A 15,310-nucleotide genomic window follows, 5' to 3' on the forward strand; every position below is an offset into this window, starting at 1 on the left:
GATGGCAAAATGTTTTCAAGTTAATAGGCGGCAAACTTATTAATACACCAGATAATATGCAACAGAAAGTACCCTAACTCAGCTTTTGACCATTTATATTATTTAAAATTAATAGAGGTACTTCAAAAGACATCTATTTTGTATATTTTAAGCGTTTTTTTTTTATATTTATATATTATAGGGCTCACAACGCATATAGTAAACTTCATATTAAACAGAAAAATATGCCAAAAAAAATATTAAATGTTTTCTTCAATACTATTTTTCGAGGTTTGTTACCGCATATCCCCATAATTTTATACATTTAGAAGCCATATTTCTTAAGTTACACCACTAACTCGATAATCGAAATATTTGATGGGCGCAACTTCGCGATTTTTGCAATACTAACGAAGGTAGTTTTGTAACCCTTTTAAACTATATAATTCTGAAAAAATTTGCTGAGAGTGCTGTTATAAAGTGTTTTACAAAGGAAAAAATTATAATAATAATAACAGAAATGTTAAAAAAATTGCAATTGCTAAATTTCTATTAGTTGAGTTTACTGAGCTTGTTATTGTGTATGTAAAAAATAATATATCTATAAATTGATAGCTAATCAATGAGAAGATATATGGAAAATATGCGAGAACTAATATTTTTTATATTTCAATTAAAATTAGAAATACATTTTTGTAATACCAAATGTATCAATACTTCTGTCCGCTACTGTATATGCTTAGGAAATCTTAAAATAAATAGTATGTATAGAAAATCGGATACGTATATAAATTTAATTTTACTAAAATATATACAAAAGTCAATTAAATTGAAGAAACGAATTTAGTTCCACTTGAAAACTAGAGAAAAGTTTATCAAAAAGTAGTCAGAAATAATAGTTTTATTATGTAATTACACTGGCTTACGGATAACTAATGACCTTTTCACCGAAGAAACAAATCATTCAAGTCTTATGTCAAAGCGATCGCTGAGCGCGAAAACTTCACATTTACAGGAGATATAACCAAAGAACGGTTTTGGAAAAAGGTTCGATTTTAAAAAGTAGAGGAAAAAAGTTAAATCAAAAATTTTTAATTTCTAGAAATTTTGTTAACTGATGAAAATCAAGTGATATATAAAATACAGGCTTTATTTTTCATTAGAATTAAACGCTTTCAAGATATTTACAAAGTTAAAAAAATTCAAAGTTATACAAAAAAAATTTTTTTTGTGCAAAGATATGAAAATTTGTGATTTATATTTTAAATAATATATAAAAAACGATTTTCGTTTTTTTTACTAATTACTACAACGCGAGATAGCTAGAAAAAAATATATAAATGAAAAAAATTCTCCAATAGAGTTAAAAAAGTTAAAAGATATTCGCATGAGAATAAAATTACCCATTTATGCATTGGCCATTTTTAAATAAAGCTTAACAAGTGGCCGCCAACACAGAATCGATTTTTGTGATATCATTAGTTGGTTTTACTTAATAGCTTACAAATTGCTTAGAAAAGAAAATTTTAATTATAAAACTACAAATTAATAATATCTTTATAAAATTTCCCTAAAAAATTTCAACTGCAAAATAAAAAGATTCCAACCGCAAAATAAATTATCTATTTACTGAGTATTAAAGATTTGTTGCTGCATAAAGGAAATAAGAAAAAATCCATGATAGGTAGGTAGGCAGGTGGAAGTGGCAGTCGGTCCCTTAACCGACTCACTTAGACCTTTAACGATCCATTGTGGTACCACAGTTGCAGTTTACTTGTCACTCCTCGTTAAGCCATCTTGTTTTAAGTGAAAACCCATTGATCTGGCTGATACTTATATCCTTAAGGTCACTAGTGACATTCAAGAACGATGGGGCAAAGTATCGAAACCTAGTAGCATGCCACGCAGGAAGATGCCTGGCAGACTCTTTCTCCTCCTCTTTCTTACAACTTCTGTAAAATATTTGAGCATGTCGATCTAGGAAACAGTAATTTGTGATCTAACAAAGATACGTTTTTCCTTAACCGATTGAGTAGCGTTTTTGAGCGCTTGACTTTCCATTTTGGTGTAATTCTTTTTGTAGCGTTACATATCAGACAATCAATGCGTCTCGTGTTGGCTAAAGTGACAGTGTTACTTAAACTACGCAGTTTGTAGGTTGAGAGGTTTATACTTTTAGCCCTTTATGGTCGTATGTCTACTCTCAGCCACCACAGCAACGAACCATTCTAATTTTACATTGTACTTATTTATAGAATCAATATATATCTATATGTAATATATATATTTGTTGCATATATAATTGGCGCGTACACCATTTCTATGTGTTTGACCGAGTTCCTCCTTCTAATTGTGGCGTGCGTCTTGATGTTGTTCCACAAATGGAGGGACCTGCAGTCTTGAAACTGTAAGCCAACTCCGAACGGCAGAAAAGCTTTTTCATGACAGAAATACACTCGGAGGTTTGCCATTGCCTGCCGAGGTGGGACCGTTATTACAAAAAACTTTTTCATTTTGGTATTCTACCGAGATTCGAATCTACGTTCTCTCTGAATTCCGAATGGTAGTCACGGCCGCCGAATATAGAATTAATAAATCGTGTTTATCTTTCATAAGCTTAGATGTTATGAGTCACTGCTCTGTCAACGGAAATTAATTCCGACCAGCACGACAAGGTAAAACTGCGAAAGTGGAGGTGGATTGGGCATACACTTCGCAGGGGCGCAAATGAAATCTGCCGTCAAGCTCTGAATTGAAATCCACAAGGTAGTAGCAAGGTTCGCCGTGCAAAAATATCTTGGAGGAGAAGAGTTCAGAAGGAAGTTGAAACGTTAGGAAAACCTTGGAACGAAATCATGCTTCTTGCAAAAAACAGAACCAGATGGAGATGTTTCACTGAGGCCCTATGCGCCAGTGGCAAAAACAGGAACCGATGATGATGGTGCTGATGTCTGATGCATTTAATACGACCGCAGAGGGTTAATATCCGTATCAAGAGGAAGGCGAAACCATCTATTCTCATAATTCTCATTCTGTCAACACAAAAGAAGCATAAAACGGCATGAAAAATATATTGAAATAGGTAAAATATGATGATTATGACTAGATAATCTGGTTCTTGAGTAAAAAATACCATTAATTTTTTGTAAACCTGTGTATTAGTTATTAAAAAAAAACGTACATCCCTTCATTGGCCATCGAAGCTAAAGCACTGAGGCTACTATTAATAAATACCGCAAGGATTAGAGTATAAAGATTTAGTAGGTATAACTACATACATATGTACATATTTCAAGTTTGCCTAGAGCGTTATAAAATATATATAATATATATGTTTTAAGTATAGTTTAGATTAGACTATGTTAAGTTACATTTCGTATTATACATACATATATATACATGTATATATGCAGCTTTATTTAAAAGTCTTTTCATCGAATTGTGCATATAATTAATATTTTTTACGTTTATTCTTATTTTTAGTTTCGTTTCCCTTCTATATTAGATTTAATTTCAAAGATAATGCAATATTGTATTTAAATTTGCGGTATGCAATTATTTTGCATTTTCAAAGTTGGAAATATTTTCGGCTTATGGTTCATATAAATACATTACGAGTATTTGATACATTCACATATACATACATATCTATTTGAGTTTTACTTTGAAGTGCTATTTTAGGAATCGTATTTTAAACTGTGGTTAATGACATATGCGATTCAAGTGCCTTAGTATGATAATTCTTTAAGGTTGTGCGAAAAATTGTATGTACTATTTATTGTTTATATGTATGTATGTATGTATGCACTATAGAATCTCTTTTATTATTTCTCTTTTGGTTTTTCACTTGACGACATTGAATCTTCTATTTTTTGTTTTTGTTTTTCTTTTATAATTCATCATATTTAGGAAATAATGTACGTATATGCACGATTTCTCGATTTACAAATGTTATTAATTAGGTATACATACATGCAAATACGAAAATTCTTATAAAAGACATTTGTTAAAAAATATGGTCACATGGGATTTTTCTTGAACTATCTTATATTTCAAATTTTACTTATAGTTTAAAGGCTTAAATTTAAATAAAAGTCTTTATAATAAATAGTAAAATATTAATTTGTTAAATATCAAAGTGTACATCATTAAATTTTATATTCGTGTTATATTGATTGTTTCATTTAAAGATTCTCTCCTCAGCAATTGTTTTGTATCATTCTCGATCTCTATGGGCGAAATGCCAGCGCTTCGATCGTTAATATACGTATTATCCTCCTCTACGATTTTCTCTAGCACTATATCACCGGAATTGGCTAAACCTGTTAGCAGAAAATAGAATACAGAGCAAAAAAAAAAAAACAAAACAAAATATGTCGTTAGAGTGTTTACTTTTCATTACTAAAAGACTAACAGTTACGCCCTGTCAACGGACCATTTGCTACTTCTTCCGCCGACGTGCTATTGACTAGTGCAACATCAGTGGCAGTTCCGTTGCGCATATTCTTTTGTAAAGCCACTGCTTTGCGTGCATGGCGCGTAGTTAATACGCCTGTTTCAACGTCACGTTCCAGACGATGACCAGATCTTGATCTAGTTAATTGCCTTTGAACGTAGTCTTCGAGATCTTCTTCCTCTTTGCGGCTGATTAGGCAGTTCAGTACAAGCAAAAAAAGTCCCAAGCCCAGCGAAAAAAGTCCAGTGCAAGTAACCTCGTTCCACCATGCCGAACTTGAGCCTAAATGAAAAGAAATCATAACATATAATACAAATGTATGCATATATCTATACTATAAAGGTGAATGTCTGTACGTTGTCCGCGCATCACTACGAAATGACAACACCAAATGACGTAAAAATTTTTATACATTCATATTTTCACCCAATGAAGGTTATAGGCATGTTTTTATGATGGAACTCCCTTCCCATAGCCACCAGGCCGCGCCACCACTCTCATTTGTCACTAATAATCGAATATTTGCTTAAATTTAATCTAAAAAATCTTAGTTTTTCCTATTTCCCACTATTTATAGCACACTCTAGACTTCATAATCCGGTTGTTTTGATTTTATTCAACGAGGCATAGCAACGGATGTAATATTATGGTTATTAATAAAAAAATATTTTCTATTAAATTATTGTTTGTAATTCTTTTATATATGTACATATCCTAAATCCCTCAAAACTACTCCTACGAGAGCGGGGCCGCGGGTTAAAGCTAGTAGATACATATAATCGTGCATGTGCATAGATAAAATTTGGTAAACTAGACTATTAACCGAAAATGCCATTGGATTCCTGCTTGCACTTTCCCGTGTATTTCGATACACAAGAAATCGAGCTCCCGAGTTAGGAAAAATTAAGCATATAACAAAAAGTCATTTATATTCCTTATACAATCCGTTTCACCAGGCATCACGGGTGACATCTGCCTCCTCTCTCACAAACTCTCTGGCATGCAAGCGAAGACGGACAAACTAGTCGCGCTGGCATGCACTGTCGGACTCGAGGTCAGCATCGCCAAGACCAAGGCTATAAAAGTTAACCACAATAACGCAAGGCAGTATTGGTTGACGGATGCTCAGTGAAAATCGTTGAAAGCTTTTTCTACCTCGGCTGCATAATCACGGCAGATCGTGGGGCAGATGAAGATGTCAACTGCCGGCTAAACAAAGCAAGGGCGCCATTCGGGCGAATGCATACAGTATGGGGGAGTTCGCAAATCTCAACGCGCACTAAAATACGAATATTCGGCTCATGCGTGAAGTCCGTATTGTTGTACGGAAACCAAACATGGAAGGCTACAATCCTTCATCATCCGCATCATCTGCAAAATATTCTGGGCAAACACTATCAGTAACGACGCACTGTGGAGATTAACGAACGAGGAACCCATCCTTAGGCAAATCAAACGCAGAAAGTGGCGATGGATAGGTCACACATTGAGAAAACCTCTAGATAACAGCACGAGAACTGGGCTGGAATGCGTAAGGGAACAGAGGTCGCGGTCGACCAAAAAACACTTGGAGAATGTCGATGCCGCGCGAACTAGCAGATGCCGATATATCATGGAACGGTGCAAAAACAACAGCACACAACCATGTACGATGGAAGAGTCTTGTCGAGGCCCTATTCTCCCGAGAGGAGTGAAGAAGGAAAAAAAATACAATCCGTAGATGTTCAAAAAACATTAGTGCGACCCCAAAGATTAACTGTTTACAGCGACTCTTGACAATATCGCAACATTAGAGCTTATTTCTTTCGCGAGGAAAACATCAATGGTCCTCAGTATAAAGCGATCGTAACTGACTTTCTTTGGCCAGAGCTTGAAAACCACGACCTGTGGCTCGAATTTTTTTTGCTCCTAGATAAACTATAGATGTAGATGACATTCTCAATTGAAAATAATAAAAAAACTATTTGAGAAAAACATATTATATCGCTCCTAGGTGGAACATAGGGCGGAGACAAATGTTTTCCAATGATTGCTGTCAGCCGCTAGGTGTCTGATTTGGTTCCAGGTGGCGGTGTAAGAACTCTCGTGACTTCCTTGAAAAGCCATTTTGACAACACTATCGTCTTCTCTACGAAGAGCATGTCTAGTCTAATTCCACTTTCCTCTTTTTATTTTGGAATTAATTGGACAGCTTTTAGTAAGCAGAAAAAGGTCCATATTGGAGATTGCCCTCGGCCAAAAGATTCGCATATAATTCTGAGGCCTTTGTTCACAAACGTTTGAAGACGTCGACTTATGTGATCACACAAAATCCAGGTCCACAGCCTGCTAAGCTTATGAAACGTAGCTCGTGCTTTACAAATACAAGCAAGCCATCTTTTGTGATTTGGCTACCGAGGTAGCAGAACTCATCCCCATCTTCAATTTCGTTGTTAGTGAGTTCTAGAGGAGATGTATTTGTATTCTCATAAGCTTAGTTTTTGTGAAGTTTACTTTACGACTGACTGCGCGTCAGCTGATGTGTAAGTCATAAAGCAGATTTCGTCAGCTCAACAAGTTTCTGGCTTACCTCCATTGCAGTCCATCTGGAACTTCTGCATTTTTAAGTTTTAAGACGCCTTCAAGAACTGTTATAAACAAAAGGCAACGGCGATAAGAGGCAGCCCTGTCGAACGTCTTTGTTTGTGGTCAATTTGCCGCTGAGTTTTCCTTTAAAGCGTACACTCAGCATTGCATTACGAATAAGAAAGAAGAAGAAGAATTGCATAGAATAAGGTGGCACTAAATGTCATACAAGCGACGGAACACTCAAAGTTGTGAAAAAGAACCCTGATTTTCCAAACCAAATTTTCAAGCAGCTTTACGCCCCTCAATTATTTTCTCTACAACTATTTTAAGCCCTTAATCTTAACTAACAAGCTAACCTTTGCTTGATCGCGGGTGGCAGTGTTTCCGTGCGAACCGAGGCGATCATATGAATGCGCACAATGCAGCAAGCAGTGGCGGCCGCCGTAGCCGAATGTTTGGTGCGTGGTTAGCATTCGGAAGCTCTTAGGTCCAAAGCCCTCAGGCATTAAACACCAAAATTATATAAACAGTTTTTTCTAATAGCGGTCGCCTCCCGGCAGGCAATACAATACACCCCTTAGTATGTTTCTGCCTTGAAAAAGCGTCTCCTAAAAAACCATTTGTGAAACACCAAGACGCACACCCCAAACAGGAGTAAACACCAATTATAGCTTCAAAATAATACCATGAATGAATTTGATATCTTTCCCTGTTATCTCACCCTATAACTAACATATTATTATACATACATATACATTTGATTATTTACTTACTGAACACATTCCATGACATTGTTTCATCAGGTATAATACCAGCACCACATAAAAATATTCCAAAAACTATAAATACGATGCCAATGTGAAGCATTCCGATGCTTGTGACAACCTGTAAGTATATACATACATAAGTATGTATGTGTATAGTATATTCATATATCCTCCTCCAGGAATAACTCAACGATTACATATGCGCTTACTTATGGGCAAATATTACGATGGATTTTTACCTGACTATCAAGCATGTTTGGTCCAGGCTTAGCAACGCTATGCGCATGGTGAAACTTACGTCGAAAGGAACCACTTGGCGAATGGAATGTTTCTCCACTCTCGGAACTTTGCGTACTGTAGCGTCTTTCCCGCGCACGTTTCTGTTCATCACGTCGCTTTCGTTGGCGTTTTATCGCCATCGCCGAATGGATGCCGACCGAATGCATTTTGCTATAAAAATTAATGAAACTCGTTTGATAAGCTGTATTTAATATAAAGAAAATGCAAGGAAGATCTTAGAAAAGGACACTTAATGTGCGGAAATGATTACTATGATTATCTTTCATATGGCTGATTGGCAGTAGCCGCGGCTGGATGTCTAGCCCTGGACTTAATTAGAGCATGCATCTCCATTTTGATACGATTTCCACTAGAATCTCTGAAATCGTCTCTTATCACGATTTACTGTTATTTTGAAACCATTTAGACTTTTAATTGAATCGTTTTCTGTTAGACAAGGAGCACCTGGGGATGTCAGAAAAAATTTAAATTTTGTATCTGTAGTGTGCCAAGGCTGGACCCTTATGAAGTGTAGATAGTGAAGGACAATTTCCTTATTGACCCCATTATTGGGAAAAAGTAGTCAAAAGCTTTACTGATCGAGTAGACCATCTATCTCGTAGCCGCAACGGATATCATATTCAAAAAATAAATGGCATTAAATTATCAACGGGATTATAATAAAAAAAAATTCATTCCAACCAAAATTACTATTTTGTATTATTTAACATTTTAAGGACTCAAGTTCTTAAAAAACATCCGATACATATGTATGTAAATGCCTCCAAAGCAGCAACGCATGAATCGTAATGCCGAAACGCCGAACGAAAGAAGCCGAATTTCAGAAATGAACAACGAAAGCTGCCTTATTAATTCACCTTTTATTATTCAGCCATTGTCCAAACAGAACATTTTAATTTTAACACCTGCCTTGGGCGCTTTACACAGCTTTGTGCATAAATTTGATAACATTGGTTTGAATAGGGGACAGCTCTTATGATCCCAGTCATCCTGCTCTTCAGAATACCTCATCCAGACTCTGTTTTTTCAATAAACCTACGATGGTACTGAGCTGGTCTTCTAGCCGAAATGTCATCACATTCGAGAAGCGAGTATGATGGTGTTTCTGGAAGCTGATCGCAGAACGGACAGGAGCCGTTAGACCATATCCCGATCTAGTGCAAATCACTTCGCAGTCTGCAAAGAAGGTCTGTGGGCATTCTCAGTTTGTCTTGGAACCTCTTATGATTGCACCCTCCCAATAAGTACTTTACTTGGCGTAGCCGCACAGTGTAGCACCAGCTTGGGTTCCGTGGTTCTCTTCACTTCTGAGCCCGGAAAGACTCAGCCAACCTCTTGAATCGTAGCCTAAAGCCAGAAACAGTCAAAGCGTTATAAAATTGGTACTGTGAAGTCAGCTGAAGCTTTCACGATATGAATTCGAAAAGTTGTTTGTAATATTATATAAAAAGATGCATGCAGCTGCAATTGTATGAATACAAACTTCCAGAACCATAAGGTTAAAAGCTTTAGAATCCAGTTTCATATAAAATATACCAATAGTTACAAAAGATAAAATCTTATACTACACGAAAAACAAATATCTGCCCAAATACGTAATATTTCTGACGCAAATTGATTAAAACAGCTTTACTGATTGAAAAAGTTGCTATTATTTATGTTTTGATTTTTTATTTAAGTGCTTTATGTGAATAAATATAGACTGGATTCGACTGCGAGTATCGGGTAGTTCACCTTGGCAGGCATATATCCGAAAAATCGATCCAAAATATCATGATTTAATCGATATGATAGGATATATTGTAGATCATAGGTTTCCTTAACATACTGATATAAACCTTACCCTATGCCCTTTCTGGAAGGGTAGTAAAGAATTTTTACCAGCTTATCCAGAACCTTAACTCATTCCAAAAGGCTTTTTAGTGGGAAGACATTGGCACGACGGAAACATTGAATCACAACGTTGAATCAGTTCATTGGTAATTTCAATGAAATCTTCTGTTTCGTATTCTTTATAAATATCGAGTCCCAATAAAAATTAAAGTTATCAATCGCTAACTATACTATCAGAAAATAGCTTGAAGAACTCAAGCTTCACGTTTTGAGAGGCACTGCGAAATGGAAAGATTCTACAATACAAGTATTTTACTTAAATATCCACATAATATTAAAAAATAATATGCTCTTCCCAAAGAGCTTGATTCCCCGCTCCCATGTCCGATGCAATCCCCACAACTGGATAGCTGATTTCTTACAGTCTCAGTCAAATCATTCGTGACATCAGAAAGTCGTACTCTGACAAAACTAGCTGTTTCCAAGAACACTTAAGTCCTCGAGCAATAACTGCTTGGACATATGTAGATTCTCGGTGACCGGGCTCAACTTTTATTTGATTGAAATAGCAAAGTGCTCTCTCCATGAACAAGACTAATATTTTAAAAGGCTTTCATCATTCCCGACCTAACGCCCGCTGAGGCGTCCCTTGGTGAGTTTGAGAGAACGATTCTGTGGAAGATTTTTGGTCCTTTGCAGGTTGGTGACGGCGAGTATCGTAGGAGATAGAACATTGAGCTGTATGAGCTTTATAACGACATAGACATAGTATGGCGAATAAAGATCCAGCGGCTTCGTTGGCTGAGTCATGTCGTCCGAATGGGTGCAAATACTCTGGCTCTGATGCGGAGAAATGAAGAAAAAGCGGTCGGCCTTCGGCGGGCAATGGCAAACCTCCGATCTCCGTATTTACTGGTTAAATTTTGTATTTTTTCTTTTATTAAAGAATTTTTTCCGTCCCGCTGAATTTTGGCATTCGGAGTATTTACCAGGGTGCGTAGAGTCTTGGACTGAAAATGTTACAGAATTTTAAAGCTTGAATTTGATGCTGCGTCCCACAGTTGGATGCCATAAGTGCAAATTAATTTGAGCACAGATTTGTACAGGATAAGCTTGTTGTCCATTGAGATGGGAAGATTTACGGTTTAACAGCCAATACATGCTTCGAAATATTAATCCTAAGGCTTTCCTTTGGACAAATATGCGTTTTCCACACAGGCGTTTATCCAAATGAATGCCTTGGTATTAGGCAGTATCAGATTGCGGGATTGAGGTAAAGATTAAATTGATTTGTGGCCAAGTGGTTCTGCTTGTGGTAAGAGTTACATGTGAAGATTTATTTTCGTTCACTTTCAATTGCCAGCTCCAGATACATTTAGAGATTTATTTTTGACGGTTTGGAGCTTAGAAAAGGTTTCTAAGAAATCTGCTAGTAGCACTGATTAGAAGACAAAAGTACCGCTTAGAACACAATTAGTGGTTGGCAAATCCTGTGTAAAAATTAAGTACAGGATATAAACCAATAGAAAAAAACCAATGGTTGCAGTGATCAATATCTCACAAAGTATCGATCAAACAATTTCCAGTTTAGGTGGCATTTCACACTAAAAATTTCTTTTCCTGTTTTTTGTTTGTTCCATTTAGTTGTGAGTTACAGGGTGTTAACAAGGGAAGTTAACAAAAGAGAAAATTCGGTACATTTTTTTTCAGTTTTTCTTTGATAAAGGCGAAGATGCAAGCCAGGCCGCTGAAATTGTGAATGGAGTTTATGGTGCGGATACTGGAACTGCTAATTACGTGCAATTTTGGTTTCATCGATTCCGTTCAGGCATTTTTGATGTTAAAGAAAATTTCGACAATGTCGAAAATGTTGATAAAATCACAGAAATAATCGAAGGTGACCGGCATGTTAATAGTCACAATATCAGCCATGAGCTAAATATCCATTTGCACAAAAATTTTACGCAAAAATTATGGACTTCTTTGTCACCATAAAGTTTCTTCTTTCTTGATTCTGGTAACATCGCGAAACGTCATGGAGGTGGTCATCAAAAGACTGCAACGTCACGTGGAATAGTTCAAAAAGTTAAGAAGCGACTTGAGCGACGACGAAGTGCCAATCAAATAGCAAACGAACTGAAAATATCTACCCGTAGCATCTGCCGCATACTGAAAAATTATAATATCTCAAAGTCAAGATCCAAAAGGCGCATGATCTCACACCAAAGCAGCAACAAGTCAAACTTAAGAGAGCGAAGGAGTTGCTTCGTTTAGCCGAAACCGGTCAATTTCTGAATATTGTGTTTTCTGACGAGAAAAATTTTCAAATTAAACAATTCGTAAACTCCCAAAACGATAGGGTTTATTTGATCGACCGTTCATACGAGAATTTGAGCCATCGATTGGCACCCGTCACAGGTAATGGTTTGGGCCGCTGTAACCGCCTGGCGTCAAGGTAAATGAGAAATATTGCCGGTAAACTATTCTGGAGGTTGCTTTGAAGCCGTGCGCGGACAAACATTTCGGTGGCAGACCATGGACGTTTCAAAAGCACTCGGTACCATCTGACATAGCTCGAGTAAACCAATAATGGCTAAAACACAACGTTCCGAACTTCTTAACATCCACACAATGGCACCCAAATTCAGCAGACGCGAATCCGATGAATTATTCTCTTTAGGCCATTTTAGAGAGCAAGGTCCGAACTAACAGATTCACCAGTCTCGAGGCGCTGAAAAAAGTCATTATCCGCGAGTGGGCCAAAATACCTGCAAGTCACATTCGGACCGCTTGCAATTCGTTTCTGGACGGTCTCAAGGCCATAGTCAAGGCAAAAGGTGGTTATATCGAGGAAAAGTAAATTGATTCTTAATTTTGTATTATTTTCACACATTTTTTACTTTGAATTGAAGAAAAGTAATTTTCCAAACTAAATTTATGGCCTTTTTATTTGGCTGGCGGCTGCATCGATTCACTAAACAATTACTAGAACTTAATAGAAACCAACTCCACTAGCACGAGAATTAGTGGCAGTTAATAAATACATCGGTGCACTCAAAACTAATGCACTACGCCCATGTCTGATTTACCAGTTGCTTCTTTGCGTTAGAGAAGTGGGGAGAAGTAGTCATGGTTTCCATGTCACTAACAAGGCTCCAAATAGTTTACATACATTTTAAAAGCGAAAATGAAGTTGGTTGGTTGTGACAATAACGCTATGAATCATTTACCCTCAACCTGCTAACACTTCATACCTAAAAATTAGGCTTATCCTGTTTACCATACATTGAAAGTGCGACTGTATAGTTAGTAGACAATATTTTTACATATGTATGTATTACTTTGCCAGATCCATGCCTTGTATATGTACATATGTATATATAAATATGTATGAATATGTGTAGGTGTGTGTGTGTATGTGACTAAAATTCATGCGTGTGCCTTTATACTCTTTCTTGGGATGCTTACGCTGACATATTTACAATATCAATATTTGCGTATATGACATATTTTCCTTACCTTTACTTCTAAGTTGTTTCTAATTTTCTTTAAATTTGAAAAATTTAATTGAAACACAAGAACTTCGTACTTTATAAATCTTGTTTTGCTTTTAAAAGGACTTTTTATTTCACTACTGTTGTTTTGTTTCAATTTTCTCACACATTCAACTGGAGCTCGGCGCTGTGTGTCACATCCTATTTCTCATAACTTATATTGTAATACTGTCACAGTTATTGTTAAAAATGCACAATTTAAACGCAGTACTCTGCCACTCCCCGCTTCGCATCGCTTAAACGTGGCCAACGCACCTCCGAGATTTGGCGAGATATCGATTTTGTACAACGTTTGATGTTAGGAATTTTAAGTTTACTTCTGCTTCATTGTTTCACATATGCGGAAATTTTTTTTATATTAGGAGCGTTTTTGATATTTTTCATACTTAGCTAAAACTAATAATAGAACTGCTTGAATTAACTACGAAAATGATATCAGTTGTATGCTTTAAGTGTTTAAAACGTTTAGCACATTTTAATAAATGCAATTTCATCTGCGTTTTCCTCTTAATATGTATTTACAACAAAAGAACAAACTGCTTGCCTTGGTATGAATATGTGTCAAAGCAAACAGCCGAAGATACTAGTAATCCTTTTCGGCGACTGCGAAATAGCGACACATTGTAAAGCTCAGGATATGCAAAGCTCTCTTACGAGAGTAGCTAAATTTGCGATAATGTGGAGAGCTTTTATTTATTTAGGGAATTTGACAACCAGCTGAAATGAACTTGCAAGAAGTGTATGCCAATATGTGTGTATGTGTGTACGTCTGTATGCAGTAAAATTGAAGTACAGCAAAATCATAAAAAAGTGCATTTGTAAATTTAAAATAGCACTAAAGGTTGTACGGACTCACTGATTTTTATTTTATTTACATAAATGAATATGTATTGGACCCTACTACTTTCCACAGTGATTGTGCGAAATTAAAAAATATATGGTATGCATTTCTTTCAACCAAAAAATTGGTTTGTTTACTTTTTCATTTCTTTGCATCAATTTTTTTTTTCGACATACCTTAAGAGGTTAGGGCTAGTCAGAATTTTAAAAAAATTGGAGTTTTAAGCATTTTCTTAAAGTACAATTTCTTAAAAATATTGTGTGAAAATTTGAAGTGAATCCCTCAAATACTTTTCGTGTTATTCAACAATTAACAAAGGGCTCAGGTAATCGATAGCAACACTTTAAATGTGTTTTTCTCAAAACTATGTTTTTTGAACTGGTGATAACTTTAACTTAAAAACCGCTTGGTAGATTTTAATAAAATGTATATTGCTTTGGAAAAACATAAAAATCTCGCTCCTGATCGAAGGATTTTTTCTTCAAAAATTTCGATTTTTTTAAACAATAATTGTCGGTTTTTTTCTCGAAAATCTGAAAAATATTCCTGAGGCCGCCTATTCTTAATTAAAAAAAAAAGCTTCGATCAGGAACAAGATTATCTATTAATAAAACTAATTTCTCTTGTCCTATTGATTTTAGATTAATCTCCAAGAACTTGTGTTGATCACCGCAAGGGACTTCTGGAGAAACGCGCTCCGCACAAACAGCGAAAACTTTTACAATTACTGTTTTTTTTTTAAATTTTGCTAAAGTCAAGTCGAAACATGATGTATTAATGCTAATGCTATGTTCTTATTTTTGTAAAATAAAGCAATTGACTACCTGAAAAAAAATTATTGAAAATCATAATTTTTTCGGGCCTCTGACTGCCCCTAACCCATTAAGCTACTTTATCAGATATGAAGAGGCTAAAGTATTATTACAGGGTCCGGCATTCGAAGTGTAACCAACTTCAGACCGCTCGCGCAGCTGATGCACGACCATTAGCTGTTTGTTAGTTGGTTAAATGA

At 36.0% G+C, this 15,310-nt stretch overlaps 1 protein-coding gene across 1 annotated transcript; it reads right to left on the reverse strand.

The window, feature by feature from the left end:
* Window positions 1–3,394: 3,394 nt before the first annotated feature.
* LOC128864586 (uncharacterized) lies at window positions 3,395–14,589 on the reverse strand. The gene is made up of 5 exons (XM_054104330.1): window positions 13,423–14,589; window positions 8,010–8,220; window positions 7,777–7,888; window positions 4,415–4,717; window positions 3,395–4,301 (listed from the first exon to the last, which is right to left on the reverse strand). The coding sequence occupies exons 2-5, from the start codon at window positions 8,214–8,216 to the stop codon at window positions 4,135–4,137; spliced, it is 789 nt and encodes a 262-aa protein (XP_053960305.1). The 5' UTR covers window positions 8,217–8,220; window positions 13,423–14,589; the 3' UTR covers window positions 3,395–4,134.
* Between the last annotated feature and the right edge of the window lie 721 nt (window positions 14,590–15,310).

This window comes from Anastrepha ludens, chromosome 5, assembly GCF_028408465.1.
Source record: "Anastrepha ludens isolate Willacy chromosome 5, idAnaLude1.1, whole genome shotgun sequence".
In the NCBI taxonomy this organism is placed as follows: Eukaryota; Metazoa; Arthropoda; class Insecta; order Diptera; family Tephritidae; genus Anastrepha; species Anastrepha ludens.